A 26,596-nucleotide genomic window follows, 5' to 3' on the forward strand; every position below is an offset into this window, starting at 1 on the left:
ATTTCATGTATACGGGGCTTCCTCAAAGAGCTGACTTGGTATCAGGCTGCTGTAGTCTTAGCATATATGCAAGGACTGTGTTCCTACTAATTTTTTTACTCATCACATATGCACAGATTGTGGCAGTTGTAGCAGGGCAAGGGGCTTTTCCAAGAGAAATGACAGCTCTGGCTTGTTCTGCTGCAGGTTACCAGGGAGCAAGGAAAGTGGATAGGAAGCAGGTTTAACAGCTATATGCTTAGTCACTGGAAGAACAGTAACTGCCTTTTGAAGAGTGAGGCCACTGCTCTTGAAATAGTACTGTGAATGCAGTAGGTACTGAACTCAGCTCCTTCTATGATACAGCAGACCAGATTGCAGAGAAATGGTGATGGGAGAAATGAAACAAAAATATATTCCAGAGACCTAGACACCAAACCTTGTCTTTACTGAGAGTATGTCTTGCTTAGCAGCAGCAATCATTCAGCAAACTATTATTCCTTTCTTTCTTTCACTGAACCATTTTTAAACATTAGTAGTGGAAGTATCTATGTCTTAAAATGTTTGAGAAATAGAATGTTGTTTACAACTACTTTAACTCTGAAACATGTTTTCATGCTGTCTTACTGCACCATCATAAGCCACAGTTTTTAATGCCACATGAGAACAGAATAATTTGATAGTATCAGCTGAAAGAAACTCTGACTCCTCCCCCTGAAATAATGAAAATTATGGAACTAGAGCTGCATATGAAGGAAACACTGATGTTGGGAGATGGGAGAATGTGTAAATGTCAGTTGATTTATATTTGCCTTTCTTATGACTTCTTTTTAATAAAAGCAATAGATTTTGCGGAACATCAAAAAGAACTAGCCCCTGAATTTAAGCTTTACAAGGTGTCTGCTAATAGCTTGGTGCCTCTGATTGAAACAGTTTCAATCTAAAGTACAATCAAAAGTAGAATAGGGCCTTTTTCACTCCCTAAATAGGCTGGCTGTTGTTTCTTGGGAGTAGTTTTGTTTATATAGTTATTAAAATAGATTGCCAGTATCTGTCTTCCTGCCTGCACAAGCAGCCAGTTGTTTGATTACAGTCATACCCATTCCGCTTTATTTTAACAGCCGTGGCATAGCAGCTGAGCCAGTATTTGTTGGATACTGCGCCCATGAAGCAAGAGGGCCATAACTGCTGCAATGACTTCTTGTGAACAGCCTGAAGTGCCTCTGGGGTATGAATATGTACATGTGGTTTTGTATCTGAATCAAGACTTAAAATTTTCACTTTGAAAATAAAATAAAATTATTTGACAGCCTTGTTGGAGTAAAAATGATTGTTTTTAACCTTTCAGAAATAGGGATTCTTCACTGTGAAGTCATGCAACTTGATACCATAGAGTTACTAATTCCAGTCACTAATTTTCTTTCACTGAGGTTGAAGAATATAGCTAAGATACTATTTAAATTAGAAGCAAACTATCTTTTTTATTTCAAGGTATCACTTGCCACTTTTTTAGGACACCACATAATTGCAACCCATAGCAAATCAGAACCGTTACAGATTAATTCACTAATTTCTAAAGGTAAACAAACAAACTAACCCTTTCTCAACCTAGTGCAGGGTGGCAGGTAAGAATTACTGTCATGGAAAAACCACCTTTCTTGTATTTTTCTTTTTTGCACAGCTCTTACTTGATTTGCAGAAGTATCTGTTTCACTTGCTAAACTCAGGTAGAAATTACACCCAGTCCTGAACTCTGGTTTATACCTGGTTTTTACCAGTAGAACTAACACGAGTAATTTGTACAGTGTAGTGCTTATTAACCATGTCCTTTCATACAGCTGAAAACAAATCAAGATACAGAATGCCGAAACTGTAAAGTTATTTCAGTGATAGATAGAAATTTCACAAATTTTATTTACTAGATTAGGAGAACAGTCCCAGTGACACATTAAGATGGACTTAATGCTCATTTCTATGAAAACGATTTGCATCACTTCTCATTTCAGATGCCCGCAAGATAAGAATTTGCAACGCGACAACTTGTGGTTGCATCCCTGCTTTGCAATCACAAGGTTATGCCAGCAGAGCTGAGTCTCTTGAAGCTTCTTCCCTGGACAGTTAAAAGCAGTCTGTTCGTACAGCTGCTAACTCATTATTTGCCATCACCAGTTGGTGCCAGATGAACACACTGGCGTACATACGAAAATATTTAACAGGAGGATAGAAAACATTGTCCCTAGAGAGTTCCCATCCTCCTCTGAAGAAGTGCACTTTGCTCTTGACTGCTTAGAGCTTTATAACTGGCAAGCTCCAATGTGAAGGTTGCTGAGCCTGATGTTAGAGAACGCAAAACTGTTGAGTAGCCCTGAAAAAAATGGAGAACACACATCACTCAAGTTAGGATAACGGGAAAATAAGTTAGCATAGAAGCTGCTTAGACCACAGAGAGAGAGAAAAGGAGTGTCAGAAATACACTAGTGTATAGCAACTATACTATACTATATATACTACACTAGTATACTAGTAAGTTAACTTTCCAATATTACTGTATTAGAATTGCAATACATGCATGAGTCAATAAAATCTTTTTTTATTCCCTGTAAAACCTATTGTAAAACTTTTTTTGTTCTCCATAAAATCTATTTTAGTAGTATTTTAGTAGTATTTACTACTTATCTAACTTAACAGCTGAACACATGCTGGTTTAATAATCTGAATTGGGCATAAAAAAGCTACTCAATTTGCGGGCACTTCCAACCTTCAATAATTAAAATGCAATTTTAAAAATCCATTCTAAATTTACTTATCCATGGCAAAAGGAAAAGTTAAATGAAGCCAAATATTTTAAAGAATATAAAAAAGATGAATTTTACCATTGGTAAGGTAATCACATACCATCATTTCTGCTAGTGGAACAGCAGCGACCACAACTCTGTTATCTTGACGGGACTGGATTTCCTGAATATTACCTCTCCTCTGTGCAAGATCAGCAAGTGCTGCACTGAGATGATCTTCACTTACTGTGATTTCTAGGTTCATCAGGGGCTCCAGTATTTGTATACCAGCTTTTTTCAAAGCCTACATGGAAAGGAAGGAAGTTATGCTGATGTACTCTTATGGGGTCTTTCTAAATTGACGTAAGTACTTAAATCACTGAAGCACACTTAAACTCTCCACTTGCAAAAGCTATAAATTTCACAGCAAAGGCATTTCAAGGGCATACAAAGAGGAACAATGTCCAGATATTGATACACATATGTTTTCCCAACAGCCTATCATGCTACCATGTTAACAGCAGCTTACAGTTTTACTGTACCTTTTGCATGCAACGGGAGACACAGGCTGATACCATTGTGTGCGAGGTGTCCGGGTGCACTGTCAATGATTGCACAGTCACATCTATATCTTGAACTGGGAATCCCAACAGAGGTCCTGGGCAGCGCCATAGAGAAGAGATAAAAATTGAAATAAAAACAAAACAAATATTTGTTTTTCAGAATACTAAGACGCATGCAAAAATTTTTCAGAATTAACTTGAAGTTTCTCACTTTGCTCTTTCCTTCCCTGTCCTTCCCCCATCTGGCTACTTTTCCTCATTTTGAGGTTTTGTCATTATCTAACTTTGCCAAAAGTGACAAAGGAATGCAGACACATACTTTCTCACTCTCTTTATCTAAAGCACAGATCATTTTCAGAACCTGAAGCTCCTGAATGTACTCATCCAGACAGCCATTACCAAAAAGTTATTTTTAGGTACATTTTATTATCTAAAACTAGTCTCTTGAACAAGACATCATTTGAAAAAGTAGGGAGAACTTTTGTTTAACCAGAAGCCAGAATATTTTCTGTATTTTCCTTCTGACCACAATATAATCACAGCAATGCCTGATGCTAACACATAACCAAAACTCCAAGGCTAACTCACTTTCATAAAGGATAAATTAGTGTCCTAGGCAGATTATCTCCCTCCAACACAGGACTCTCAAACAGACCAAACTGTGTTAGACTAAATGTGAGGCCTGAACCACATCTGAGGAAAAAAACATAACTTTTTTTTAACAGAGAACACGTTTATTTTTTTAAGGCGCTTAATGGCATCAATTTTAGGCTAGAGACAGCACAGTTCTGATGTTTCTTCAAGAAGCATAAAGAAAGCACATGGCTAAGAGATTCCACAGCCAAAGATGGGAGATGCTTTCAAATTCCACAAAACTACTTTGAAAAATCACTTCATGCTGGTTCTGAAAGGGAAATTCTCCTTTGTTAATCCACTACCTATTGATTTTACTGTAAGGCACTTTTCTGCCCACAAGTTACTTAAGACTTCTTGTTTTTAATCAAAAGTCAAGGATACTTTTAGTCCTTTAGCAAACATGCACTTTGCAATTAGGTAAAGCTTTTTACTGAAAACTCATGGATTTAACATACTTGAAAATAAAAAAATTCATTAGCAACAGTAATAGAAGTGTAACACATGCTAGCCTATGCAACCATTTTTGTTATATCACTATGGTTTACATGATGTCATAAAGTAAATGCCTTATCCCTTATACCAGATTAAAAAATAAACCAAAAGAACTCCAAGCTCACTGTTGAGTGACTGAGAAGACATCAACCTTAAAAGCAAACCAAAGACACACTGACTTCTATTCCTGGCATAGAGAAAAAGGTGTTTGGCAATTTTTGTATTTGAAGACATGCTGCACCTTACATATATGTTAGTCACATGTGTATGTACTATCTTTTAGTTTTCAAGCTACCAAGCAGCTTTTCCTTCTAGAAAATTGCCTCTTACAAAAATATTGTACCAGTATAGCTGACAGAGCATTTCCTTTACCTTGAATGCATGAATTTGTGATTCCATTTTCTACAGCTCCTTGGAGTTCTTTCGGCAGTACTTCACTGACATTCTCAGCATAGCTGATGATGGGTTTTGTTGTTGCTCCTTCTCCTGACCTGGGCCTCACCTCTACCTCTGCAGTTACACAGTGTCGTTTATCACCTACTGTTTTGTCCAATATATCTGTGGGGGGAGGGAAAAAATAATACATAAAAATCATCTGAAAGTTACTCATGTATTGCTTAAAGTAAATCAAGCTACAAAAGCTTGTAGCTTGAAAATAAGATGTTCCTTCCTTTCACTCATTTTACCTATAGCTTGGGCTGCATTTAAGATGGTTTCTCGGTATGCTATTTGAAGAGGTCCCAAATAAGTCTCAATTCCATATTCACGTTTGATTCGGTCATGAATGATTTCTATGTGTAGTTCTCCCATGCCACAGAGGATAGTCTGGTGAGAAGATAATTAAGAGGGAAGTGGAAAAACATGCAAAACTCAGGTTTTAATACAAATTCTTTAGGCAAGGACTTGCATGCTTTTAATTTGTAAGAACAAATGCTTCTAATTCTAACATAATACTTCAAATTCTAAGGACTCTACAGAAATACACTGCTTTAAGACATCTGACATAAGCACCATTTAAGTGAGAGAGTTGTTACCAGTGCTATGCTTACCATAAAAAAGATAATCTTACCTAACCTTAAAAACTAAGTAATTCAAACCTTTTTAAATACAGAATTGTCAAAAACATGCAGAGCATGGGGTGACGTCCTCCGTTCTGTAAAGCACAAGTGCGCAAGACTCCATTTTAGTTTCATACACAGAACCTTGTACATGTATCATAGGAACATTCAGAGAGTCCTTTTTATTAAAGAAAATCTCAATATGCAGATGAACTAACTAAAGTGCAGTCATGATGTTCTAAAATAATAGTTATAGACAAGCAATACAAGATTCATCTTACTTGTCCTGTGTCAGGATCTGGCTTAACTTTTAAACTTGGATCTTCACGCTGAAGGCAACTCAATGCATTATCCAAGTCTGTACAGAAATATAAAACATTATATCTGAAGTTTATTTAATAATTTGAAGATCAGAGTAAGTGCCTAAATATCACTTTCCTAAAAACAATCAAAAAGATCCTAGAGGAGCATAAATTTTGGCAAAGTCAGCTCAAATTACAAGTAACCAGCAACTTCTGATTTTATCCCAAAAATTAACTGTGCTACAGTTAACTAATTTAATTATGATACATACTATTTTCAGATATTGTGTGCTTCTATGAAGAAAGACAAACCTACAAATAATTTATGAAGTCAGTGAATAACTGATAAGGAAAATACGAACTGATTTACTTAAATATTTCAAGATGAGTTTGACATGAAATGGTCCAAATGAAAATGTGCACAGTTTTTTATACAGGGTTTTGGGTTTTTTTCTGGTTCTCCATTATCTTAACTGCTGAGGAAAGCAGCAGAATGATGAACCAAGAGCTGAGACTGCATTAATCATACTTTACAGTCTTTGTGGGAGAAAAAAAGCAACAAAAGCAAACAAACAAAAGCAAACGAAAACATCCAAGCACCACAAAACCAGTAACACCTTATAACCCAGTGGCTCAGCCTGCAGACACATTTTCTACCTTACTCCATTCTGTCACAGTACATTGGTACTTATCCCTCCTCCTCTTCACCCCCAAACAAGCTCAAGCTTTGTTAGAACAAAGATACAGAATTTAAAGAGTATTTCCAAAAAGAGTTGAATTACCAAGCTGTCTGGTAAGGGTACTGTTTGGAAAGACAGTAAGATTACAGGATTGTAAGGATGAACCCTAACTAGACACAGAGAAGTCTTGGTATATAAAGACTTCATAGAGTAAAACTGTGAGTGCCAACTGAAAAAAAAAAAAAAAAGAAAAAGAAAAAGCCACATTTCAAGGTTATTGGCATTCAGGCCACTATGTACAGCCCACCACTGTAATTGCAGTTCAGAATGGGTGCCTCCATCCCTCTACTTGTGAATGAAGAACTACTACTTTTCTAGACACAAAAACTAGGAAAGTCATACCACTACTGCTTGACACTGTAATAGTCAAGGATATGGACAATCATGATCTGAAGTATACCATCAGTATAAAAAACACCAGAAAGAACCACTAGATCACTGGCCATTAGGTTTGTGCAACTCACTCATCCAGCTAGGTGGCTGCAATGTACCTTGCTGTCTGGCCATTGAAGGAGGTTCAATGGTACAGAAGAAGACAGGCTCAGGGATCTCAACACCTGCCAGCAGAAGACTGTCTACACCACTCACAGACCTCTTCTTTTCCCCAGCATCCCTTCCAGCTCGGCGTGCTGCAGCGACAGCCGAAGCCTTTGATGACACTATGGTATCTCCAGTGGCACTCTACAGATCAACACAGGAAGTGATGTGAAAAAAAAAACCAACCAAAATCCCCAAACTCAAAATGTATGCCAAAGCTGGACACATTTTAGAAAATCTCTGCAAATGAGATTCATGCAGCCTGTTCAGTCAGTAACAAATTATTAAACTAACAGAAGAAGCATGAAACACATTTATTTGAACTTGAAACTTGTTTTTGGGTAACTGATTTGGAACATCATTCCCCTTCCCCACAGGAGGTCTCTGTGACATTACACTGTATTTTAAAAGTTACAGTATTAATACAAGCTCAAACCCTAACATACAACTTTAGCTTTCAGTCCTTTCCAATCAGCACTGCAGTTTCCGAGTCAATTACTGGTATTTGCACACTGTGGTATTTAATTTTGGAGGAAGTATATCTAAATGTACTTCAAATAAAGCAAGTTTATATATATCACCATAATGAAGAACAGATCTGAGATACAGTATCATAGAAGCAGAAAGCAAACCCGTGAAACAAGCTCCTTTACAGTATAAGTATTTTTCATTACCTGTTTTAACCCAACAGTCAAGGCAATGTTGCCAGGCATTAGTGACGGTATTTCAATTTGCTGATCAGCAAAAGGCAGGAGCAGCCGGCTCATTCTCTCTCTGAAAATTAAATTCTTTGTTACTCAGTACTTTAACAGGCATTCCAATGCTACACTGAACCACACCTCTATCTTACTCACGTGCAACTTTTGTTAATATTATATACAGCTGACTGAGGTTTCAATGAGCCTGAGTAAACACGAACAAAAACTAGTGGTCCACGACATTTATCATGAAGAACTTTGAATGCCAGGGCACACAGGTCATCCTTGTACCACTGTCTGCAAAATAAAAAGCACAACAAAATGCATACCTGTAGTATTAATCCACTCATACTCACATTTACCTAAATTTTCACTCATTTACAAGATGATGTTTCTTACTGCAATGCTAATGGAGGTAGATTTTCAGAAACTGTAATTTGTACTGAAAAATAATAATCTAAGTAGTTCCAGCTCCAGTAAGACATGTAAGATGTTACATGATTCAGACAGTACTAAACAGGATTCCTAGATCACATTTGTGTAAAATGAAAATGTCCTCAGATTAAAAAAAGACTTAAGAATTCCAAAGTGCAAGTTTGACAACTGGAAATAAATACATCCTATTCAGGAAGAACTGACCAAAGCAGGTACAGTACTCAAGTGTATTTTTCCGTCCACACATCTCTGCTATTATTTAATACCTAAAGAGAGTAAATACTTCTAAATAATATGAGTGCTTTGTTAATATACTTCTTTTCTCCTTTTGTGTTTTCCTACTTATTTTTCCTTCTTTTCTTCTGAATCTCCTTTTCTATCTGTACTTACAGGAACTCATGTGAACGCTCATTAGGTGCAGGCAAGTACAGGGTAATAGCATCCAGTAATGGCTGCACCCCTTTGTTCTTCAGTGCACTGCCACAGAGGACAGGGACAGCCTTCTGAGCTAGCGTGATTCTGCGGATAGCAGACTGCAACTGCAAAAAAAGAATTACTTTCTGTTAACAGATCAGTGTGTGATCTACAGTTTAGCCTTAAGTTGCACCCCAACTATGAGATACTGCTAACTAATCCCCAAAAAGCTAAAAAGTATGTTTGTAAATATAACATCACTCATCCAAACTCCTTTCACCTTTTAACAAGGTCCAAACCATAAACCCAAACATTTAGATCCTTAACCAGAAGACACTGGTTTTAAGATTTCTAAATGTTTCACACAAATCTGCTGTTCTTGTTATAACAGTCCTTTTAACTCAATATGTTGTAACTCACTGCTTTCAACATGCAGTGTCTAAAGTTCCAACCATTTCAAAGTAGCTGACATGCTATTTTTGTTTATGAGAATCAGCAGCTCTGTCACAAACTACAATAAGTCTATCTGAAATTCCATTCACCTTTCCCTGAACTCTTTTATAGCAGTGTAACTTTCAAAAAAAATAAAACCCCACCTTCCTGAATAAATGTACCCAACTTTTAAAATTATGCCTAACATGCCTAAGAATCATAGCCCATCTTTATAACATTCCTACTAGCTCCAAGCATATTCTGTTCTAAATCCATACTACTGTTAATTTACTACATATGATAATGTAATTTCTTTTATTGAAAAATCTGCAAAATCATAATTTGCATGTGTCAAAGGAAAAACAACCCAAACCCTTGCAATGAGAGCTAGTAAATACTTGGAAATGTAAAAAATACCTTGTCAGCTGGTATTAAGTCAAAATTTTCACCATTTTCTCCTAGAACCAGTTCAGCAAATTCATCATCCAGATCTGCAACCTTCAACAGAGTAGTTCTTTTATTATTTTGCATACAGCAGTTTCACAGAAAACTACATATTTTACTTACTTAGGATATATAGCTTAATACAGCAGGAACAAAGCCTTTAAAGACATCAGTAATTATAAACTCAAATAATTTAAAATTATGGAAATGAAGGCTTCAAGAAAGGATGGGGGGAAAAATACCCACTTATAAAGTTGCTGTCAAGCAAAACATCATTGAGAGAGAGGATGCTTTCTCCCTAAAATGGAAAAAACCTCCAGCCACACAGTGAAAGCCATGAAGGGTTTAACTGACGTACTTTGGTCCTGAAAACATGGGGAAGTTTGAAGTAAGCAGCAAGCCAACAGATACTGAGCAGGAAAAAACAGACAAGCATCAGGGCATTTTGGCCTTCTTCATGTCAAGGGTTTGTAGGTCCCAGAGCATGTCTCTGTTTTCAAATTATCCCAGTTAGCTTGACATGTAACTTAACTCCTTAAACATCTCACATACATCCCTGCACTGTCACAGACTCAGGACACCCAAGCACAGGAAAGCACTCTGTCCCCTCTATTGGCTACAACATCAATTGGCCAAATTCTGAAATAAACCCTTGATAACCAACTAGAAGTCTTATCAAGTTAATAGTTAAAATGTGAGAGATAAAGGAAATAGTTCGTTTAATTAAGTGAAAGTGAAGTGTGCAAAAGGGCCAGTATTCAAAATGCTACATTTTACAGGGTTTCTGATAAGGAATATTAACAGCATAGAAAGCATTTTGAAAAATATTTTACAAACACAAAGTTATCTCAATAATCACACTACTGGTCCACCCCTTCCTCCTTCAGGAAGGACCCAGAAAACAAAGGGAAAAAAATTAACGCTGTTCTTACAAACCTTTCTATCTGACAATATATTTTCCTAAGATAAAAGGCTGGGTATTAACATTGCTATTTAAAACCTACTAAATTTGAAAACCAGATTGTGTGTATGTTCTACTGAACTCAGTGCAATATAAAACAGATCTCTCCAATTTCAAAGGAAATGGAAAGCTAGCATCATCTGTTTATGCACTTCCACAATGTTATTCAAAGTTGTGTGGAAGGCAGCCCTTCCAGCAAAAAGGACTGATTTATGATTAGATTGAGCTGCTTCTAACACAGCATTTAGTGCCATTTTGACCAGGCTGCAACATCCCATCCAGCTTCTAGCTGTCACTTAGAGGACCATGGATACCCTGCAGGTTTCAAGTCACATCTATCACGCTTCTTGTGAATGTACCAGCTATACTTTGGCATCTAAGACAGTAAAAACATTGTCTGCTTTTAGCTTCCCCAGCACAAAAGAGACTGACATATTGTAGGAACTCCACTGGAAAACAACTAACAGGGCTGGAGCGCAGCTGGAGGCCCAGAGAGATGGGTTTGTCTGTCTTGGAGAGGCTGAAGCAGGATGCAAATACTGTCTCTTACTATTTGAAATAGTGGCCCTACTTCAGGCCACTGAAAACAGAATCAGATTCTCCTCAGAGGTACATAACGAAAGCACCAGCATGCCTGCCCCAGCTTGTGACACAATAAAACCTCATTGGACATTAAGAAATGAAGATCAAGCACTGGGACAGGCTGCCTACAGAGAATCATCATCCTTTGATTTGAAAACTCAGCAAGCCCAAACAAGTCCACCTAATGCTGAAGTCAGCCCTGCTTTAAGCAGATCACTTAACCAGATACCTCCAGAGGTCCCTTTCAGTCTATTTTTCCTACTGCTCTGGGTAATGGTTTTAAATGTATTATGCATTTACTTTAGAACTTTACTTGTTCTATTAAGGTATTTCTTGCATCCTGGACTTCTTGAAACAGGTTTGGATCGTCAGTCTCCAGCAGCAGCTTTCGCTCAAAATTTTTTCCATCATCCAAATCAGAAGTAGGTTTCCACGTTATTTGCTCCTTAGTCACAACATCAACCAGTCCTCTGAAGGTCTTGGCTTCCCCAATGGGCAACTGCAAATAGAATGGAGACTTTAGACAGCTGAAAAAAATTAACAAAGGAGTTCCATTCAAAAGAAAGGAAACAAGCATTGAATTTCTAAGCTTACCTGTAATAGTAAAGGCTTTGTCTTCAATTTTTGTTTTATGCTCTCAACAGCATATGTAAAACTACAGAAGAAGAACAGATACTGAGTTACACAAAACCTTATGATATCAGTAAAACAGGCTCACCATTCCCTGTTTACTGCAAAAATTACTCCTATAATTGCACAAAAACATACATTTGCATAACCAAAGGAGCATCTAGTAAGTATTGACATTAACTGGGTTGCTCTATGCTTAACTGGAAAATGCTAGGCATTCTCTTACAAGCTTTTTAGCAATTATTAAAATAACTGCCTAAATACCTTGCCCTGTTTTTGTCCATCTTGTTTAAAAAGCAAATCCGTGGTATCTGGTATTTGTCCGCTTGCCTCCACACTGTCAGAGTTTGTGCCTAAAGCCAAAGACAAAATGGAAACAGTGTCAACAGCTGAACTATATGCTCCCCAACACCGCTGAAGGTCCTAGCTCAGAGTAGAGAAGGGAACTGTGCTGTGTATTGTGACAATCCCATATCTAACATCACAGATTAAGTCTGCAAACAGCTTTGTCTTGTCTCTCATCTGTTGTCATTACCTTTCCTGCACTAAGGGCATGAAGGCATAGTGGCAACTTTTCTACAGGACTGAACTACTGAAACATCTCAAACTATAAGAAGTCCAGTCCTAGCCTGCCTCCACCTTTTCTGCACTCTGTTAAAAGAACCATTGGGGATGGAGAAAACCTGCCTGAAAATTACCTATTTTCTACATAAAACCTGAAAATGAGAAATTGACAGGTATTAATTTCATTCAATTTGTGGAGCTAAGCAGAAGTATTCACCTCAATCAACATTTGTAAAACATAGCAACAAAACAACAGAAACATTCCAAACTTCTAATGGTAATCACACTTATTTGCTGCTTACTACAATGGAAATTTCTGTGCACCATAGGATTTAAAATTACATGCTCAGCTTCCTGAAGCTGAATTTTGATAAAAGCATTGAGAAAGATAATACAGAGAAATATCTCTATACATTATTTCAGCCTAATTTAAGTCATTAGACATGGTGGGAAAATCACTGAGAGTGACTGGAAGTAAAATCAGAGAAAACTGGGAAGGTACATTTACCCTTTTCCTGGGGTGACTTTATGATGCTTGTATCCCCAGACACCTGGTTTATGTTACATATTAAATTCTGCACCTTTAAGACTGGCTCTGAGAGTGAAGGGGGAAGAAGAAGCCACAGTTTGTGTTGAGGAAAAGCATCACTCCCCTACATGCTGCTCCTGGACTGTGGTGTCTGCAGCACAGACAGACAGCAGGACAGAGCTCTCCTTTGCTGCTAGCTAGTTTTTAGCTAGCTGAGGCAGAGGAGTTCCCTGAACTTTTTTTCTTTTTTCCTTGGATCTGTTCAAACCTGCTCTGGACTGAACACCCAGCCAAACCCCAGGAGCTCACAGCTGTGGCCCACCAGGGCCTGGGCCTCGGCACTTTCCAGCACAGGAGGGACTGATAAGAGACTGAGTGAGCTGAGCTACAGCACATGAAAAGGACTTTTCTTCCTTGATTTGCCATCTCATCGAACAGCAGGAGGTTTTATTGTTTAATACTATTCAATTTCTGTTAAATAAACTGGTTTTTTCCACTTTTCTCTGGGGAAATCTTTTTTCCCAAAAAGGCTGGGGGAGGGGCCACTTGAATTTGCTTTTCTGGGGGGACTCCCATTTGGAGGTTCTCTCCCAAATTTGCCCTGAACCAAGACAACACTCTAATAGAATTTGTAACTGCGGAAATTATAGGGTGAAATGCAGTTGCTGCTTCCCAGATAGGCTGTGGTCAGCATGCTCCATTTCCCACACACAATACATGCTGAGGGGGACTAAGTGGAGGCTGGAGCAGAGTGGAGACATTGTGTCCAGGCTCTGTTGAAATCCTTGCAAAAGAGAGAACTCAAGGTGGCACCTTGCAGCTGATAAGCCACGTAGCAGCTGTCAACCGAGGGAGAAAAAATAAGATATCTAGCTGCTGAACCAGGAACCATGGCAAGATCATAGACATATACCTCCATCTTAAAGGTGACCTCAGATATAATACTGATATTACCCACCTACAAGGTACGACCACCCCCCACTGAACATGATGCATGACTCCAGTCACTCAAGCTCCACCTAAACACAAAAACAGTATAAAAGTAAATTAAAAATGGGGAGAAGTTAGAGATTTCTGGGAAGTTCTGGGATCAGACAACAGGCTGAGCTTTTCTTCACTCCCACAGTCACATCTATTGGGTAAGAACTGTCCTCTATCCATGCTGAATGACTACGTCAAGCCAGCACCAGTTAGGTATTAGAGCTGGTTAGCATACTGCTTTGAAGACATTTTTGCAGCCAGATGCTGTCACCAGAAGTCTTCAAACCTTAACCTGTCAGAGTTTTCAATTACATTAACGAGGAGTGTTATTATATAAACTGTTAAGCCTGAGTCCTATCAGGGTGCTAACAGTTGCTGGCAGCAGGTAACATACCGCACTGTGGAGGCCAAGGGTCTCTCTTCTGCTGCTGGCAGATCTGTCCCTGGATCTTTCCAGAGGCACCAACAGACCAATTAAGATCACCCACCGCAGGAGGGTGTCTTTCTGTTTGCATATGACCCCAAACAAGGTAGTTGAACCCTCAGATCCATGGACTGCTCAGTGAAGGATCCCCGGGTCTCCATAAGAGGATACTCACAGACTGAATTGGGCACAAGGGTCCCACCTTTCCTGGGGAACTGACAGACTAATCAAATACAAAGGGTTTGAGAAAATCTCTCCCCTTTCCCGTGACAGACTGTACACACCACCCCCCCCCCCAAAAATCTAACAGTTGATTTTACCTCAACACCAGCTGAAGCATCAAACACTGCTACTGCTCCATCCAGTACTCTCAAACAACGCTCAACTTCCACAGTAAAGTCCACATGGCCTAAAAAACAATCATCCTTTTATACCATCGTAATTTAAACAGGCAATATCAACAGGTCACACATTTAAACATTACTTTTTTCTTTCAATTAATGTCAAAACAACTTTTTCTTTACTTGCAGGGAAATACACCTATCAGTCTTTGAAATAAACATCATTATTATAATGCAATCCTAGAACAGAGAACAATTTAATGTGGAAACATCTGAGTTCACTTCATATATGCTAGATTTGGAATCAGCAAACAATAATTATCCAAAGCTGAACAAAGCTTAGTATCAGCATTTTTACTGATGCAATTAAACCAATTAAATTTTGCACCATATTTAAAACAAAGACACTCTGTAACATTCCACCTTATCCTCTCTCCCTTAATAATATGAGTACCACTAAAGTGCAGTACCTGGGGTGTCAATCAGATTGATTCTGTAGTCCTTCCAGTCAAATGTAACAGCAGCAGACTGAATGGTAATACCACGTTCTCGCTCTTGTGCCATAAAATCTGTCACCGTGTCTCCATCATCAACATCTGCAAACAAGAAGCAGCATTAGGTAATTCACAATTCACAAGCTTAACTTCTTCTATCAGTCATATACAGTAGAGAACAGGGTATAAAATTTAAAAGGTCAAAAAGAAATACAAACAGAGGGTGCTGTGACCATTTCAAACTAGAAGAATTCTATTAAACTTGGTGTAGCAAGGAATTCTTCCTGTGCCATGGCTTTCAAAAGAAATGGACACATTTTCTTACTCTGGTTTCTTCACAAATCAAAAGAGAACTCAAGAAACTTTACCAGAATGGCCAATAAGCAAGCAAAAAAATAAGGAGATGCTCTAATTAAATGTTAAATGAAACATAATGTGTTGAAAGTAAAAGAAAAATATCAACCTATAGTAACTGAAAGCAAAATTGCCTTAGTACATAAAAAAAGGAACATGCCTTAAAATTCATTTAAACTGCAGCATAACTTTGGAACAAATGCCTCCTACATGAGGTATTCCACCAGCAACTGTACTGCATGTAATTGTACACTATTCAATTTCTTAAACCTATTGAAATACAGAAAGCATTTCTAACCTCCAAGTGTTCTTATATATCCAGAATAATATAGCATTCTCTCTGTTGTCGTAGTTTTGCCTGCATCAATGTGGGCCATAATGCCAATGTTTCGGATTCTGCATAAAGTGAAAACATTGTGGTTAGTGCAGTAATTCTTTAATCCTGTGATAATTCTTATTTGCATAAATACCTAATATTCCCCCAGAATAGCACACCAGATTAATAGCATTGCTCCTCTGCTGCATATCTGATGTGGTAAACATTCTAACACTGAAGAATGTCAGTATTGATATGGTGGATTTTCTTCAAATCAGTAGTAAGGAACAGTGTTGCAACAGGTTTCCAGCCTCCACTTCATGGAAAGCCCCTTCTTTGGGCTCAGGCTCATCCATCCTCCAGACAAACAGAAACAGCCCCTCCCCACTCATGTCCATCACAATCCCTGACACCTGGCGTCCTAAACAACCTACTGCATATAAACCTTTATACCCCAAATACAGCACATCCAAGTTCCCATGAAGTTGTCCTTGATCTGGTTCAGCCTACTTTTTCTTCCTGAAGTACCTCACCAGTATCTTCCAGAACTGCTTCGCTTGCTCTGCGCAGCACAGGCTTGTGATCAGCCCCCATGTTCACCATTAATGCTGGCTTGACCTCACCCTCAGGTACACCCTACCCTCAGCAGCCTTCCAAGGGAACTTCAGCCCTAAGGCAACGTCTTTGGCAGCTTAGCTCCTAATTGCCTTGCCCTTGTCTAAGTAGCATGGCAGAGTGCTTCCATAAAGACAAAGCACACAGACTTGCCCACCACAGTGTTCCAGTTGCCAAGACATCCTACCCCCTTCTTCAGCTCCCAGCAACACTGTGGATTTGGAGCTTCCCTAACAGCCTGGTTTTGGTTATGATGGTGAAAACCAGAGACAACACAGGACCTCTGTGCCACTAGCAAGCACTCTGAATTGAAATGTCTCAAGGGTAGAAGTAAGCAAGTACTAATTTTATATTAAACATGCACATGAGTCAGGCATGGCAACAACCTACAGTTCTTTATCTCATCAACTTCTCTGACTGAAGTTGCATCCCAGCAATAAACTAACTTGATGTACCTGGATATATGAGGATTAATGACAGAATGCAGAGACTTAACATCTCCTGGAAACAAACAAAATAAAATAACTTTTCAGACAGAAGCAAATGTAGAAGTATATTTAAGAAAACTTCTAAAATCCTTATTCGAAAAAAAAGATTCAGAGCTACAAATCACAACAATCTGTAATCTCTACCACCTCAAATTTTTAAAGATACATAATTAATTTTAAACAAACCTCTCCCCACATCAAGAAAAATGAGAAATGCTTGAAAAAACAGCTGTAATTTAAAAACAACAGGAAAAATCCAACACAGGACAGGATCATCATCTTACTCTGCAGAAGCATGCTTCAGTTCAAGACAACTGTAATGCTGACATTCATCTGAACTGGTGATAGATGATAAACTTGAAAAGTTATTTCTCCTTTAAGCCTTAAAGCTATACAGCATAACTCTCAGGGATAAAAGGCAAGCTGACCTGTGTTGAGAAAATATGGAACTAGGAAGATTTTAATCGCTATTTTCTTGCAAAATAGATTCTTTCTCACACAGTTTAGTTGTAAAATAGGTTGTCAATGTAATTTTTCATGAAACTAACCCAAATTCAGTTATTCAAGCTATTGAAGTTGTGTTTCAGGAACACTCACAGTACTTTCGTTCATCTTTGATAGGCCACACAGAATTCAACAATATTTAAGCTAACATTCCTTCACCACCTGCAGATCATCTGTCTTATCACAGACACATTCGAGTAGCATCTTACAGGAACCCTTAATGAAGGGTACCAGCACACTTCACAACTGACCTGACTTCCTATAACATGTACCTTTGCTTATTATTGTTTTCTAAAGGCTACATGTTGTGAATCTACTCAGCAAAGAGTAGCAACACAAAACTCTTCAGTCCTTGAGCCGTTTAAGTGGTCTATTCATGTACTAAATTCTATAAAGAATAACCAAAAGAATACAATAAGACAGAAAGTATACAGAAATAGGAAGTATTTTTTATTCTTATTCACTTTAAAAATTAATCCTTACTATAAAGAAAACAACATAAACTTATACCTGGTGGAGAACTGTAGTTTCTCAGACTGCAGTTTAGCTGTGTCACACTCATGATTCTCATTTTCATATTTCTGAAATGCATGAACTTGAAAGAAAAAAAGAATCATATAGAATGTTTATTGTTACAACTAGCTACTTTGTAACAACATTTTTAGGTGTTGTAGAAAAATAAACAGGAAAAACAAATCTACAAGAACAAGTATTATTGTCAGGTATTATATAAGATCGAAACATTAACTATTTAAGAGCAGATGCCTAAAGATGATGCCCACACTGAGGTTTGAGCCAAATTTGATCCCCATAATATATGGGATATTCAGTAAAAATTTATGGCAGTATCAAAATATTTTTAATAGCCAAAATTTTTAAAATAAATCTAATTATTTGTGTAAATAACTTAGCAATGACAAGAGTTAAGCAGTCAAAAAAATACACAAAAATTACAAATTCAATTCCCAATTCTGAAGTCCCATTCCAACATGAAAATATGCATTGTCCACAGGCCAACTGTTAAAGACAAAAAAAAACTCAAACAGAAACAAATACAAAAAGAAATTTGCTCAGAATCACCCAAGTGTTTCCCTTGCTCATAGATGAAGTATCAAAACTGGGAGAAGGTTTACCTTATTGCACAAACTTGATGGCTTCAATGCACTCGCTGAAAATCTCCCCATAATTTTCAACATTCTGGCTCCCGTCTCTAAAGCTGCTCCCTGGCAAGGTAAGTAAACATTGTACAAAATGTTTATGACAGGGAACAGGCCAATTATGTTCTTTTGACATAACTCCATCACAAAACTTCATTATTTTTGATGGGAAATCAGGTTAACATTTTTCAGGCTATTGTTTTGCAACTTAAATCAGTGCCAGATCTGTAATAATAGTGTTATTAAGCCTTAACAATGCAGCATAAATGCATGTCCACAAACAGTAAATATATTTCTCATGGAAATAATATATTTCTCAAGAAAACATTACAGTAGAATAATGAAAATAAGAGTTAACACTCACTCTCAGGTAAGCTCCAGAGCATCGATTACTGGTGTGCAAAGTGCAAATAGCTTTTCTAGTCTTGAAGAACGAAGGATTTAAGGGCAAAGTACCTGTTTAGATCAGAAACAACTGAAAATATTAAGTACTATGACCTTTTAAGCATAGCCAAAAACCACTGCAACAAAAAGCCCAAGTGCAGCAGCGTCAAAAGCATCCCTACACGGATGCTGATTATCTGAGGAGACGTCACTGTCCAGCTGCCTTGACTTTATGCTTCGTAGTAGTTTCACAGTGAAGAGTACGCGGCTCAGGGCACACGCTCACCTCCGCTCCCTCATGTCGGATGGTGCCGGCGCGCTTTGCTGACCGGGGCAGCGCGAAGGGCGCAGTGTTTTCACGCCGCCCGTGACGAGTCCTCAAGCCGAGCCCAGCCGAGTACCGCCAAGGGCCGATCCTCGGTAGCTCTCCGCAAAGTGACACCGCCTTGTTCGCCGCGTTACGAACCTTTGCGGCGTTTCTCAGCCAGTTCCGGATCACCTTCAGCCCCCTGGACCTCCCAGCAGGCCCAGCCCGGGACCGCGCGGTCCCTGCCCTGTCAGCACGGCCGCCGGAAGGCAACCTGCTTCTCCCTTCCCCGGCTACCTCACCTCCGTTCCGCGTTCCGCTCTTCCGTCACAGCCTGACAGACCAGGCAGCAAAAAGCGACTCTTCGGCCTCTCCCGCTCCATTTCTCCCCCTCTCCCTGGCCTCGTCAAGCCCAGCGCAAAGTCCTCGAGGGGCGCGGACCGCCGCCTCTCCGCCGGGAGCAACCAAAGCGGCGCGGGGGACAGTTTCCAGCCGGAGCCCTTTCGCAAGAGGCCCGCCCTTTCCGCCGCGGAGGAGGCCGCGGGACTGCCGCCATGGTGGGAGCCGGGGACACGGGGTGCGGGGCCGGGGCGGCGGGATGCAAACGGCGGTGCAGGGGAGGGACGGGGAGGCTGCGGGAGGCCGGGCGGGCCCCGCAGTGAGGGTGCCACCGTCGGGCCGCCGCCTCCCCGCGTGTGGCGGAGGCGCCGTCCGCGCCCCGCTTGCAGCCGTGCCCGCTGACCGCGCTGCCTTTGTGCCCACAGCCGCAGAACGAGCACATCGAGCTCCACCGCAAGCGCTATGGCTACCGGCTGGACTACCACGAAAAGCGGAGGAAGAAGGAAGGCCGGGAGGCGCACGAGCGGTCCCGCAAGGCCAAGAAGATGATTGGGCTGAAGGCGAAGCTCTACCATAAGCAGCGGCATGCCGAGAAGATACAGATGAAAAAGACGTGAGTGTCCGCTTCCTCTCTGACAGCGTCTGAAGAGTCTTCCTGACTCCTGAAGGATGAGACGAGTTGATATTGTTACAAAGAGCTCGCTATTGTTAGGGTCACATGTTACGATTTTAAATAGCGATCAGGCTGCAGAAGGAAGGGGGCTTTCACATTTCAGAGGCCCTCTATTTTAAATTAATGTTAACAATTCCGCTGCTCAAAGTACTCCCTGAGGGAAGTGCTGATAAGTAGCAACCGTGACTAGTGTAATCATAACAAAAAAAGTGAAAGCATTTTCGTGGAGCTTTTATATCAATTGCTGTGTTAGTGTAGCAAGAGGCAGCTCACATTTTTTAATGGTTAATAGAAAATGTACCGTAGCATACGCAGTATTTAAGCAGAAGGTGAGGCCTGTTTTCAAGGATAAACAACAGTGTCAAGCATAGACAAATAAAAGCATTTCTCTGTAAATTTTATCCAGAAGTTGAAATCAAAGCTGTTAATGATGCCTGAAAACTAGACAAGAAAACAGTACTCCATAATATAAGGCCTACAGAGCACATACTTGTTTATTCAATGCCAGGAATGAGGGGGATAACTCCACTACAAATTCACCTGTCTATTCTTTGCACAGTACAAGCTTTTATATTTTTCTTACTTAATGTGTGCATTATACTTTCCTAACCTTCATTTGCAACATATTTTCTAATTGCGTAATTATGTAAGCCCTTGTAGCACACGCATGGTTTCTCCACGAGGTGGTCGTCAGCCTCTGTGTGGTTGTTTTTGATGAAGGCTCCTAAGTCTTCCTCGGGCTTGAACTTTCTACCCCTGCTTCCTGCACATGCTCTATAAGATTGTCTGTTTAAATAGCCAGTGGTTAGCCTTTGCAGTTAGCTTGTTCTGCTGAACTTTCTGATTTCTAAAAGGTGCTTCATTCACATACCCTGTTACAAAGTAACTATTTTTTTTCTGCATAGCTCCAGCTTTTTGCATAGCTCAAGCATTATCCTGCTACCTAGGCATCTTTAACAGTCTCACTAATTGCTACTGAACTTCATACCTGTCCACCGTGTTGTTTTTGCTGCTTTCAAAGTGTAGATAGCTGTTTTCCTCTGCTACTTTTAAAGATAATGGGTTTATTAACCCATTATTAGTTTGTGTGTAATTTCTTCTACCCAGTAAATGACCTCAAAATTAACGAAACTTGTCCCCTTTTAAAAACACACATTCCTCACATATATAAGCATTGCTATCAAATCTCAGAAGAGGAGTAGAATGGTTTTTTTGGTCAGCACGGAGGAAGGCTACTATCTCTCAAAGTGATTGGCTTTACTTTCAGTCACTCAGAAATTCCTTAAAGAGGTGCATGTCTTCCTGTCCTGGTAGAAAGTGACAAGATTAAGTGAAGTGAGTAGTTTACCTTGAGAATTATTTAGTGTTATTCCTTAAATATAAATACATAATACTTCACAAATACCTCTTAAAGAAAAATTTGAGGAGGCACAGACTAAGTTAAAATGGTATATCTAAAAACAAGTCCTTTTTTCTTGTGCTGTTAATATTGGTTTTCTTTCTTTGCAGCATTAAAATGCATGAAAAGAGAAATACAAAGCAGAAGAATGATGAAAAAACACCCAAAGGAGCTGTACCAGCATACCTGCTGGACAGAGAGGGCCAGTCCCGGGCCAAGGTCCTCTCTAACATGATCAAACAAAAAAGAAAAGAAAAAGCTGTAAGTAAATGTATCAAAGTTCAGATACCTAAAATTTCGTGTAACAATGACCACTTTGTACTGCTGATGCTCAGGTTACCTATCAGCTTTCAAGCAAAGACGAATTAAAACATGAAATCTTGAGTAACTGAACAGTTTAGGACAATGTGAATATATGCAGTATCTTGACTTTTGGAACTTTTACGTGCTAATTAAAGTAAGTGGCTATGAGTTATCTGTACGTTACAGAAATTTGATTTTATGCTTTGGTTTTTTCCCCCCTTTCATTTAACTATGTGATATGTAAGAATACTGACCTTTTTTTTTGTTTTACCCTCCTTCCAGGGGAAGTGGGAGGTTCCTGTGCCAAAGGTTCGTGCACAGGGAGAAACAGAAGTTTTAAAGGTGATTCGTACAGGAAAGAGAAAGAAGAAGGCATGGAAGAGGATGGTTACGAAAGTTTGTTTTGTTGGAGATGGCTTTACTAGGAAGCCTCCTAAGTACGAGCGATTCATTCGACCAATGGTAATGTTTTGGAGCCTTAAAGAACATTTAAGGAATAATTCTTTTGATTTACTGCTTTGCTTTTTTGTGGTAAAGAAGCTTTCCTGTAAGATAATGCACTTGATCTTCATTCATGTAGAACATTCCTGTTAGTTTCCTTGCAAAAGAATAAACTTCAAATAGCATGGGGAGTGGGGAGATGCCTCTACAGTCCCAGTTTATGTTGAAGTACCTGCTTTTATTCCTGTAATTCAGATGTGTCCCGTAAGTTAAAGCTACAAGCTCTCAAACTAGCATGGAAATGTCTTTATCTAAGGTACTTTGCATAGCTTTTAAAGATGGAGGTGTCTTTTCCAATCTGCTGTGATTCTCTGCACTGCAGAAGCCTGCTTTGTTCTAGGACTTCAGAATTCCCTCCTTTTGGCCTAAGTAGGCTTGAAGCACAGTTGTGACTGTGTGCAAAGGAAAAGCTGTGCTTCCAGCTTTACACAGCTGCAGGGGCAGTGCCTGGGCTCTACCAGTCTGGCAGCACGCAGGCAGAAAAGCCAGATTCAATGAGATAGTGGTTTTTTTAATATAAATACCCATTCCTTTCCCTTACAGGAATCCACAGTCACTGTGCAGGCTGCCTGTTGAATTGTACTTTACTACTAGTTTAATTGTTTCACACAGCAGCCTTGGAAAAATTTTTTTGACACAGAAAAATTTTTGGTACATAATGGTAAAGTATCCTCTATGAAGTACAGATCACTAGATAAAAGTGCTGTATGCGTATTTCATATTTTTTGTACTTCCTTCATGGAACAGAAATTGTCCAAGGTAACAATTATTATTGTTGGACTACATCTAAAAACTGACATCCTGAAAACATACTTGGAAAGCTTTATCTTGTCATTAATCAGGTTTCAAAATGTCTGGCAGTCTACAATAGGTAGATGGCATTCTGTATTTTAGGTTGTTTCATTCTTTCCAGTCTCCCTAATCATATAAAGATGAGGACATAATTCTCAAAAGTGTTTAACTAGATCAGTTGTGAGAGCTTAAAGCAAATACTAACTCATTGTAACACTCTTTATGCAACAGGGCTTACGTTTCAAGAAGGCACATGTGACACACCCTGAACTTAAAGCTACGTTTTGCTTACCTATCCTTGGTGTGAAAAAGAATCCATCATCTCCTTTGTATACACAACTGGGAGTAATTACTAAGGGTACCGTCATTGAGGTGAACGTGAGTGAGCTTGGTCTTGTGACACAAGGGGGCAAAGTTATCTGGGGTAAGTAAGTTTAACTAGTTATACAGCAGAACTGCTTTTTAAAGATTTGAGTCTTTATTGCATAATGTATTGTTAAGACCTCATTCTCTAGTCATAATTGATCTATTGTTGAAAGTTAGGTTTGGGCTGTAGCAGAAGCAGTAATAGCAGCTCTAAAAATAGAAGCTTTAAGTGTTAATATTAGGCGTTCCATTCACACTTCCAAAATCAAGTCAGATGAAGTTCAGAACAAAGACTCAGATTGCTTGCCTGTCATATTGAGCAATGCCACAAGTCTGAAACCATGTGAACCATGAGCAATTGAATTACGTTTGCAGTGGAAGTTCTGTGTAGGAGCCTCATCAACTGATTCTGCACCTGGGGTAGGGCAGCCATGTTTGTGTGTATGGACTGGGGAACAGGCTGGAAAGCAGTGCCATGGAAAGGAACCTGGGGGCCCTGGTTAATGGCAAACTGAACACGAGTCAGCAGTGCCCTGGCAGCCAGGAGGGCCACCAGTGTCCTGGGGACATCAGGCACAGCATCAGCCAGCCAAGGGAGGGGATTGTCCTGCTCTGCTCTGCTCTGCTCTGCTCTGGGGCAGCCTCACCTCAAGTACTGGGGACAGCTCTGGGTGCCACAATATAAGAGAGATGTAAAACTATTGGAGAGTGTCCAAAGGAGAGCCACAAACACAGTGCAGGGTCTGGAGGGGACACTGTGTGAGGAGAGGCTGAAGTCACTTTGTTTGTTCCACCTGGAGCAGAGGAGACCTCACTCTGGTCTTCAGCATCCTCATGAGGGGAAGCTGAAGGATGTATCTTCATCTCTTCACTCTCATGACCAGTGACAGGACTTGAGGTAACAGCACAAAGCTGAGTCAGGGAAGGTTTAGGCTGGATATCAGGAAAAAGGTTCTTCAGTGGTTGGGCACTGGAACAGGCTCCCCAGGGAAGTGGTCTCAGCACAAGCTTGACAGAGTTCAAGAGGCATTTGAACAATGCTTTCAGGCACATGGTGTGACTCTTGGGGGTGTCCTGTGCAGGGCCAGAAGTTGGACACAATGATTCTGATGGATCCCTTCCAACTCAGCTATTCTGTGATCTTCATAAGACCAGACTGCTCTCCTGTAAGAGAGAGGTTCACATGGACAGTAGAAAACATAAGAATTTTATTTTTTAATCCTCTCAGAACTCTTAAGTGATACATTTATGAAAAAGAGCTTGAATATAATGTTTTGAGAACAGAAGTTTACAGCTCAGTAGAAGGTAGATTCAGATTTCAAAATGCATTTGAGTCCCCGTACTTCAGAGACTTGTTAATTGAATTTGCAAATGTAGAAAGACCTAATCCATATGAATGATTTCCAGGGTTTTTTACACATGTAATTCCCTTTTCTCTCTAGGAAAATATGCCCAGGTAACTAACAATCCGGAAAATGATGGCTGTATTAATGCAATTCTTCTTGTTTAAATTGGATACCAAGAGTTGGATGTGGGCATCTACAAAATAAGTGGACTTTACCCAAATTTACAAAATCTTTGGAACCTTCAGCCATTCTGTAACAGTGACCCCACAAGCCGATGAGGAACTTCAGCCAGAAACAACTGCTCACATTTTTATATTTATGTTTTCTCAGCTGAACATTGTCCAAATAAAGATATTTAATTTTCATGCTTTGTTCACATGGTATGGATTTGGTCTGAACTTTCTTGGTGTTTTTACAGTAGCAATGTCCTTAGGTGTGTTGTACCTAATTCAGGTCACATTCCCATAGGGGAAATTTCCTATATGGGAAATACAGCCACTGTCTCACACAATGTCCTGCTGTAATAACTGAAGTTACAGAAGACTATGTTAATTTACTCGACTAGTATTCGACTTTAATTTAATTTATTCGACTTTAATTCAAATTTATTTTCCCAGTATTCGACTTCTGGGAAAGCAGAAGAGCTGGGAGGCTGCAGCTGGAGCCTTACTGCAGACTGACATAAGAAATTAAGCACCAAGTTTGATATTTGCCCCTGCAGAATCACGGACATGGGAAAACATGAGCAGGAATGGGGTTGTGTGTTATGAATGAGTGTTTGAGATGGCTTAAAAATCACTGGGGCAAGGGCACCAGAAAGAAACATTTAATATTAAGCAACAGCATGACAAAGTTCATTGGCAGGATTGACTCTACAAGACAGCTAAGGCATAAGATGTCAGCTACAGAAAAAGGAATGCAAAAATCAAAATCAAGTAGATCAAAATCAAAATTACTTAGGCGGCATGTTTGTGTGTGTTGAGGTGTGTGTGATAAAAGGATAGAAAGGTCAACGATATAAAGTAAAACAGCCTAAAAGCCCAACAGCACTCAAACTTAACTGTTTTTAACTTATACCTTAAATCTTGACTCATAATTTAACAGTTTAATAGAGGAATAACACTTAAAAGGACTTTACCTATCTTAACAACTTCACAACTTAGCAAACACTTGACAACATTTAACTTAGCTTATATCTTTACCTTACAGGCCTAATTTACTTAGATATCTAAGAAAGCAGAATTTCTGCCATATTTGCTGTAACATACACACATGCACACAAAGAGTTAGTGCAAGGTACCTGTGAAACATTCCTTTCAAAGGTAGTGAAATGCGCACTGCAGATGCTCTTGTGTCTCCTCAGTGGTATCCTTCAGCAACCCTGTGAATACAGGAAAGAAGAGTTAGCTGGCTCTGAGAGGCCCCAGACTTGAGGCTGATGGTTACAGCCTGCAACAGCTCAGGAGAGCTCACAAAGTCTTATTTTTAACCTCTGTTTATGGGCCTTGAGAGAGCAGGCTTTAATCATAACAATGTTTCATCCTGGCCACAGTTTGGGTCAGCGCTTTCTTTGAAAGTGTTAGAACAATGATGTAGCAGTTAGGCGAGAGAAAAAGTTTCCACAGCTGTTCATTATGAAAACAGGATCTTGTTATCAGCTGTTTCTGGGAGCAGACTGTATTTCTGATGAGCCCAAGAGGAGCTGAGCCCCAGTGCTGTTCACTCATGGCTGAGGCCTAACA

At 39.5% G+C, this 26,596-nt stretch overlaps 3 protein-coding genes and 1 long non-coding RNA gene across 8 annotated transcripts in view; 2 read left to right on the forward strand and 2 right to left on the reverse strand.

Annotated features, from left to right (window-relative positions):
* Nucleotides 1–2,584, forward strand: part of HEXB (hexosaminidase subunit beta) — an 18,491-nt gene extending 15,907 nt beyond the window's left edge. Inside the window, exons 14-15 of one of the 3 annotated variants that reach the window (XM_086866741.1) lie at nt 1,101–1,207; nt 1,986–2,584. In XM_086866741.1, the coding sequence (XP_086722867.1) occupies nt 1,101–1,164 (64 nt within the window). In that variant the 3' untranslated portion in view covers nt 1,165–1,207; nt 1,986–2,584. Of the gene's footprint in view, nt 1–186; nt 1,292–1,985 lie in introns of those variants that run through there. The other 2 variants (XR_015280027.1, XM_086866740.1) reach the window with 2 other exon arrangements.
* On the reverse strand, nt 1,861–19,411 carry GFM2 (GTP dependent ribosome recycling factor mitochondrial 2). Of its 3 annotated transcripts, none has more exons than XM_086866729.1 (22): nt 19,115–19,411; nt 18,809–18,900; nt 18,421–18,510; nt 17,798–17,882; nt 16,751–16,796; nt 15,663–15,760; nt 14,987–15,112; nt 14,496–14,584; nt 11,942–12,030; nt 11,642–11,702; nt 11,361–11,546; nt 9,478–9,558; nt 8,605–8,753; nt 7,936–8,076; nt 7,756–7,855; nt 7,036–7,225; nt 5,784–5,860; nt 5,131–5,269; nt 4,817–5,002; nt 3,296–3,411; nt 2,875–3,057; nt 1,861–2,344 (listed from the first exon to the last, which is right to left on the reverse strand). In XM_086866729.1, the coding sequence occupies exons 3-22, from the start codon at nt 18,481–18,483 to the stop codon at nt 2,216–2,218; spliced, it is 2,334 nt and encodes a 777-aa protein (XP_086722855.1). In that variant the 5' UTR covers nt 18,484–18,510; nt 18,809–18,900; nt 19,115–19,411; the 3' UTR covers nt 1,861–2,215. The 3 variants fall into 3 exon arrangements, with proteins under 3 accessions (XP_086722855.1, XP_086722856.1, XP_086722857.1); XM_086866730.1 differs by having other exon boundaries at nt 19,295–19,406; XM_086866731.1 differs by lacking the exon at nt 16,751–16,796 and having other exon boundaries at nt 19,115–19,314.
* A 195-nt stretch (nt 19,412–19,606) lies between these two features.
* Nucleotides 19,607–25,219, forward strand: NSA2 (NSA2 ribosome biogenesis factor). The gene is made up of 6 exons (XM_023943482.2): nt 19,607–19,692; nt 19,900–20,087; nt 21,657–21,807; nt 22,132–22,311; nt 23,374–23,566; nt 24,951–25,219. The coding sequence occupies exons 1-6, from the start codon at nt 19,690–19,692 to the stop codon at nt 25,016–25,018; spliced, it is 783 nt and encodes a 260-aa protein (XP_023799250.1). The 5' UTR covers nt 19,607–19,689; the 3' UTR covers nt 25,019–25,219.
* LOC147648465 (uncharacterized) lies at nt 23,599–26,335 on the reverse strand. The gene is made up of 2 exons (XR_015280028.1): nt 26,155–26,335; nt 23,599–24,672 (listed from the first exon to the last, which is right to left on the reverse strand). It is a non-coding gene; the product is annotated as an uncharacterized LOC147648465 (long non-coding RNA).
* Nucleotides 26,336–26,596: the final 261 nt, after the last annotated feature.

The sequence above is a fragment of the Cyanistes caeruleus genome, chromosome Z, assembly GCF_971803275.1.
Source record: "Cyanistes caeruleus chromosome Z, bCyaCae1.hap1.1, whole genome shotgun sequence".
NCBI lineage: Eukaryota > Metazoa > Chordata > Aves > Passeriformes > Paridae > Cyanistes > Cyanistes caeruleus.

Bases quoted from the DNA above. Each gene is read 5' to 3' on its own strand.
- GFM2 (XM_086866729.1), bottom strand. From the start codon at position 18,483: ATGTTGAAAATTATGGGGAGATTTTCAGCGAGTGCATTGAAGCCATCA. The intron at 11,703-11,941 runs GTATTTAGGCAG...CTTCTTCTGTAG, and splicing joins ATGGACAAAAACAGGGCAAG to TTTTACATATGCTGTTGAGA. The intron at 2,345-2,874 runs GTATGTGATTAC...CATTTTTTTCAG, and splicing joins TTCCACTAGCAGAAATGATG to GGCTACTCAACAGTTTTGCG.
- NSA2 (XM_023943482.2), top strand. The intron at 21,808-22,131 runs GTAAGTAAATGT...CCCTCCTTCCAG, and splicing joins AAAAAAGAAAAGAAAAAGCT to GGGAAGTGGGAGGTTCCTGT. The intron at 23,567-24,950 runs GTAAGTAAGTTT...TTTTCTCTCTAG, and splicing joins AGGGGGCAAAGTTATCTGGG to GAAAATATGCCCAGGTAACT.